Source organism: Anser brachyrhynchus (genome assembly GCF_964034855.1).
Source record: "Anser brachyrhynchus genome assembly, chromosome: 19".
Classification (NCBI taxonomy): Eukaryota; Metazoa; Chordata; class Aves; order Anseriformes; family Anatidae; genus Anser; species Anser brachyrhynchus.
In genome coordinates, this window is record NC_137712.1 from 5,750,619 (window position 1) to 5,757,068 (window position 6,450).

The 6,450-nt window shown below is 49.4% G+C and overlaps 1 protein-coding gene across 1 annotated transcript; it reads right to left on the reverse strand.

Annotated features, from left to right (window-relative positions):
* Nucleotides 1–306: 306 nt before the first annotated feature.
* On the reverse strand, nucleotides 307–5,242 carry EXOSC2 (exosome component 2). Its single transcript, XM_080562282.1, has 9 exons — nucleotides 5,050–5,242; nucleotides 4,861–4,962; nucleotides 4,700–4,745; nucleotides 4,159–4,248; nucleotides 3,754–3,819; nucleotides 3,519–3,587; nucleotides 2,192–2,368; nucleotides 1,877–2,005; nucleotides 307–1,071 (listed from the first exon to the last, which is right to left on the reverse strand). Exons 1-9 carry the CDS (start codon nucleotides 5,172–5,174, stop codon nucleotides 991–993), a joined length of 885 nt encoding a protein of 294 aa, XP_080418408.1. The 5' UTR covers nucleotides 5,175–5,242; the 3' UTR covers nucleotides 307–990.
* Between the last annotated feature and the right edge of the window lie 1,208 nt (nucleotides 5,243–6,450).

Below are 6,450 nucleotides of genomic sequence, written 5' to 3' on the forward strand. Positions count from 1 at the left end.
CAGCCCTGACACAGCTGCATGACTCACCTTTCCACGGCATCTTGCAGTGAAGCAAAATTGAGAGAAAGCCACTGTGAACAGTGCCAGGCACTTACACACTTACCCTGCATGGAAGACATGCTGAAAATGAAGGTCAAGTCCTGTTTGAAAGGGATGAAGAGCAACAGTGGAAGGGGAGGCACCAGGACACTGCAACCATTCCAAGAGTCCTGGCACAAGGAAACTTAAGCCAACCGTAGTTCTCTAGTTAGACCCAATTAATTCCGGAGGAGGATAAACCAATGCACACGCTCCTGAACAACTACCTCTGTTTCAAAAAATTTATTGAAATATAAAATATTTGTATAGAAAACAATACCGGAGCCTCTTCAGAGGACGAGCTTGCCACATCAGGCATGTAAAAGGGACTAGCAGGATGCACACAGATTGAGAAGGTGCCGCTTACCCGTGGCTACCCGGGTCACGTGGACAGCCACATCCAGTCTCAAACCCTTGAGACATATAAACCATGAACATCTAAACTCACAATGTGGTTATATGCTCCTTTCCTCCAAAGACTTGTACTTTTGCGGTCTCGAAGAAAGAAAATAAAAACTCTAAGTCAGACTGGCAGATCTGCATCACAATAAAGAAAAATTAAAAACAATTTAAAAGCCTTTGGGAAGGAAGAAACCAATCGCAAAACACATCCCTTCCTCCCTATTGTTCTACACCAAATTCAGGGGCACTAGACACAGCAACAAGGTATGTCCCAGTTGTATCTGTGTCTTCATAAAGGTCAGATATGTACTGCTGTACTAAAAGGCTATTGTACTCCAGTACTATTTAGTACTATCGTACTAAAAGGACTCAGGAGGTATCCGAGGAGTTAAAATGAGCAATTTTGGTAATTTCTGAAGTATGGAATGAATGTCTGGGACTAAAACACTGAAAAAAAATACTGAGAATCAAAAGCTGCCATGGTGGGGCTTCAAATAACTGCTTCTGACACTATCCCTCCAGATCCAACAATCTTTGCCGTGTTTCCAGAACGATCTCCTCCATCACCTCTGGTTTGAGAATATCCTTGATCTGGAGTGGAAAGAAAAGTAACATTGGCACCAAAAAACAACTACTACCATTGCACTCCAAGTTAACTTTGCCAGCCTACTATTTCATATAGAGACCATAAGAAATCAAAGGAGAATCTACTAACAACTCCCAACCTTTACTGAAGGCCATAAACCAGTATTTGGGAAGGGAAAAGATGTCTTAACCAGGAGAACAGTTCAAAAGAACACCCCATCTAGCTGAGTGTACTGCCACTGCGGATGAAAGAAAAAGCCACTTCAGATCTTACTCGTTTATGACAGGAGAACTGCTAATGACTGTCCTGGCAGAACCTACAAACTCACGGAGGAAAGGTGTACAATAGCAAGAGCTGCAACTTGAGGGAGCCTACCAGCATGTGCAGAATGAAGCTATAAACAGAAGGCCAGTCTCTGTACAATACATGATGCTTGCTTTTTCACTTGTTCTCAAACTGCACCTTAGCCTCATACAATCTCAAATGCAATGCTATTTTCACAGGGATCACAGATGGTCCATAATCCTACCCAGCAAGAGATACACAACACGTATCAAAAAATTGAACTATTTCTCTACAGAAATAGGTGGGCTTTGCCAGAGCCAGAACCCTTCAAACTATTTCTGAAAATGTCCAAGGCAATTTATGTCATGTGTAAGGGGGAAGTTCGTATTATCACTTACTACAAAATCCTTTGGAAAGATAAAAAGAAGCCCTACCACATAACTTATTAACTTCAGCAGCAACTGATGCAGCCTTTCTAATCCCCCCCCCCAGAGTGTGGAATAAAGCGTACGGCACTAGCTGTACCTGATGAGGAAGGGATGCCTCATAGCAATACAGGATGCTAGTGTCAAAGAGCATCAACTTCTGAGTAGCCAGAGCCACAATGCAGTTTCGGAGCCGTGAGATCACCTCCCGGTCAGACAAGGGAACTGGCTGAGGAAGGACAGATGAAAAGAGATGAATACACACGGAAATCATGCAAGCCTATTGTAAAAAATGTTTTGCCACAAAATACCCACTTCTTGAAAGCCTCAAGTTATTTGTGTGCCTCTTGGACCACGTTAAACTAGCTAAGTATCATTGGTAGAACAAGGTTCGTCATCCTCCGTGTCCTCTCACCTCCAGGTTGGTGGTGAAGCCCCCTGCCTCTTCATCTTTCTGCTCTGTGGTTGGGTAGATCCAGATGAAACCGTTGTTGCCGAGGATCACAGATGCACCACAGGGCAAGTCGTGGAAGTGAGTCTTCTGGCGTTTCACGAGGGAGGGCGAGACCTGAACGAGCACACCCTGGCCAAGCTGAAGAAGAGACCACGACACTCAGTGTGAGAGACACAAGCCACCATGGATAACATCAAGTCACTGACATGCACTCCATTTTTGGTCAAAGAACCGGTCAATTTTAACATTCTTTCCTGTGAAACAGTGAATATAAAACCTGCCTGCCTCTGGGAGTGCTGGAAGGATTAGCTAATGCCTGTGCAGTCCTTTGAAGATGAAGAATACTCTAAGTGCTTAGCACAAATGTTAATAATATCTCGATCGTAACTAGACATCAACCATCCCTGCAGAAAAATGAGGACTGAGAGGCCCAATTTAGAAGAACACTTTCCCTCTTAATCCAGTCGCTGTCCTTCACCCTTTGTGCAATAAGCACACTTCGCTTTCATCTTTTAAGTGCTAATACCCTTGGTCTAGTAATCCTGACTGCAGCCTGCGCTCCAATGGCCCCTTGGCTTATTTCAATGCGCAAAACCAGAGATAAATGCCGACTGCGTAAAGCCTAAAATAGAGCCCTGGAGTGAGAAACAAGTCACAGGGGCAATGACCTGCAGAAGAGGAATGATAAAGTTTGAGCCAGAAGATTTTTCTCCCTGGGTTTCAACTCCCAAGCAGCTAGTGGGGGAAACAGGACTCACAATCCGTAACAGCGACAGCAGCAGTTCAAAGCGCACGCTCTCTGCGTTGGGGAACTCTTCTTTGTGTTCCAGTGTGGGAGCTAAGACTCTTCCTAACCTGCACAAATGGGTTATAACACCCTGTTCTTCTCCAGAGCTTTTCTTAAGTGTCTCCCCAAAAGGCCAAATCACGCTGTTACCTTGATATAAATCAAATAAATTCTACTGACATGGATAGAGCTGTGTTGTATTTAAGAAAGACCTGGCCTTCTAACACAGGACCACCAACCTAGCTATAACTTTCTGATATGTTAAATGATACCCTTCACCAGAGCTCTCTTCAAAGTGACATCTCCTCTTCTTTCTGCCTTTCTCACACCCCTCTTTTTGTAGCAAGGAGATGCCATCAGAGAAAGAGCTCTAAACTGCTTCCACTTCCAGCCAGTTACGCAGTTTGGGAAATCTAAAGAGTGCTCAGCACCACGACAGACACTCATGTAAGCCAAATGGAACAAAATTAGGCCAAGACCGAGTGCTTTTGAAAAATTTACCTTCCCGTATTTCAGACTCCGGGTGTGCAGTGATACAGCTCCATCAGAAAAGACAGACTGGACTTCTGCCTGTCAGGGCCAGTTAAGGAAACAAGCTCCCTACTGCTGCTCAGAGCCAACAGCCACCAGCTGCCCGTGGCAGAGAGCTCTCTGTGTCAGCCAGGCTTGCTGAGGTCTAGGTGTTCCCCCCATGCCCCCTGACTCTTATGTCTGAATGCAAGCGGTGGAAGGATACACTGATGAGGTCCCCTTCCTGCAGATAGTCCCTCATTGCAAGCTCGTCTTCTGCCGATCTCCTTCTCTGAAAAGAACAATGCCAGAAAAAATTACACATCACTAAGAATTAGAAAACATTAATTAATACCTATGCTAGGGGGGACCATCTCTTTAGGATGCTGTGAAAAATGCAATCTGGTCACCAAGGAAAATTAGGTAAACTGGTCAGCACACCTTTAAATCACGGAAGCGTTTATGTCAAAATAACCCTAAAAGTTAGTTACCAGAGTACTACAGACCCTCCTGCAGGAACAAAAACCAACACTACTTGTGTGCTAACTGTGGGACGGGCTCTCCAGAACTTCCTGCTGTGGAAGCAGAACAAGAGAGGGCTCTGGCACTTCTCTGTACAAACTGCACTCACCAGTTCCCCGCCAGGTAAATTCATAGATGACAGCAACAAGACTGAATCTAGCCTGGAATTCGTTTCCACTTTCCATCGTTTCTGCTGAACCTGGAAAAGAAAAAATCTGTTGCTGTACACTCAGAAAACTAAGAAGATCTCTTCAGAGATCTTCAGGACCTGACAGCTTCAAGCCAAAAGGCCACAAGCAGTGATGTGACCACAACAGCCCACCCCAGGACCTGCACAAGTGCTTCTGTTGGGTCTGCACCAGCACTGAGACAAGCGGGAGTTGAGACAGCACTGCAGCCTACTTTCAGCTTCACCTTTTTGAACAAGCACACGCTAACAGTGCCTCTGTAACCCAACATATTCTTCTCTGTTCTCAGTAGGTGTTTTATTCAATGTCCTGCAGACTAAAAGAGCGTCACATCCAACCCTGCAAGCACTCGGCTGTCCCGCAGCACCAAGAACCACAACGCCCTGATACCAGCACGCCTTTAGGAGCCCCCTAAAGTCACGCCTCGAGCAGGGCAGCACAGGGGGGGCCTGCAGGCTTTACCTCCGTGATCCTCCCAACCACGATGTCGCCGACTTCACCGTTGTACCTAGCGGAGGGACAGAAAGCAGTTTAATAACTACTAATCACATCTTTTTCCACAGCAACCACCCACACCTTGCCTCTTGCATCACCCCCACCATAACCGAGGCCCTGGCGCTCACCTGGTCTTCAGCGCTTTGACGCACACCAGCTTGTTCACCCTCTCCACAGCACCGGCCACCGAGGCGATGAGCTTCTCCTCATCCACGTAGGTGCCATGGCCCCTGCGGAAGGAACGGGAACCTGAAGAGAGCCCGACATCGGCCGGCCCCCGCCTCCCCGCCGCTTACCCTCACCGCCGCGGCCCCCACCTCATGTAGCCCGTGTCCGTGGTGATGGTGTCCCCCGGCGCCACCAGGTGCTTCTCGCCGCCCCGCGGCCCGCTCGGCGCCGCCGCCTTGCGGGATACCGGCAGCCTCATGGCGACGGCCGCCATCTTGGGGACTGGCGGCGCGGCGCCGGCGCCCCCTTCCACACGCGCCTTCCGGCCGCCGTCTTGGCTGCTGGCAAAAAGCACGCCTGAGGCGTGGGCGCCGCCATCTTGAGTGAGGGCCGCTGTGAGGGGGGGAGCAGCATCAGGTGTAGCACCGCCTTCGTGCTGGGCGGCCATTTTGGTTGCTGGCACGAACGGGAGGCGGGGGCTTCACTGCGTTGGTATCGAAAGGGAGAGGGGGGCCATGTTTAGTGCGGGCAAGCCGCCTTCACCCCTGTGCCAGGCCTCTGAGGTGCTGAGGCGGGGGGCCCGCAGCGGCCTCTCCTCACCCCGCAGCGCCGGCCTGGGGCTCCCCGAGCCCCCAGCCCCTCAGCTCGGGGCCCTGCCCTGCAGCCCAGCGCGTTGAGCCAGGCCCGGCCCGGCAGCCATTTCTTACCAGGGGAATTGGCTGTGGGGAAACACAGGCGCTGCTGCTTCGTACTGGTGGCGCAACGCAGCCCTGTGCTGCTGAGGCTGTGGTGGAAGGGGATAAAGTCAGCAAGCAGGGAACAGAGCGAAATGTTCCACCTGAAGGAGAGCAGCCCGCCCCCTCCCCTGACTCTTAATTTCTGCTTACGTGTGTGTGTACATGTAAATTATTTCCCTTTTTTTTGGAGACAATGCTGTGATTGTCTCCCAAGATGAAACGAAGGTGCCTGGAAGAGCTCCTCCAGCCCCGTCAGCGAAGCGCAGAGGCTGAAGCACACGCCACGGCCGTGGAGGAGCCAGGCAGCGAGCAGAACACCGGCCCGACCTGCGTTACACAGCAGAGCCACCCGCCCAAGCGATGCCCGTAATGAGCCCACAGCCTGTGTCTGCAGGGAAGCGTAGTGCCCGAAAAGCGCTCTTGAAGGGTGAAGGATTTACCCTTGGCAGAGCTGCTCTAACATCAAATAATACATTTGCGTGGAAGTTGTGTTCATTTCCTTCAAACACCAGTTAGAGTCTTAGAGCTGCTGAGAAAATACGGAGGAAAAAAAAAAGCCAGGGCTGACCCTCCGTGAATGCTTCGGTTCCTCAGGACCAAAATCAAATATTATTTCAAGCAAAACTTGCACCCGTAGCGTGTCGCAGCTGAAATATGACTATTATTTCACGGAAGGTATTAAAAGATATCAACAGTTGTTGTTTCAAACAGAGGCTGTACAAGTGGAGGCAGGGAGGGACCAGCCCAAATAGTACCACCCCATCTGTTACTAGTGTGAATGCATCCCTTCGCTTTTGATCTGCAGAACGGTTT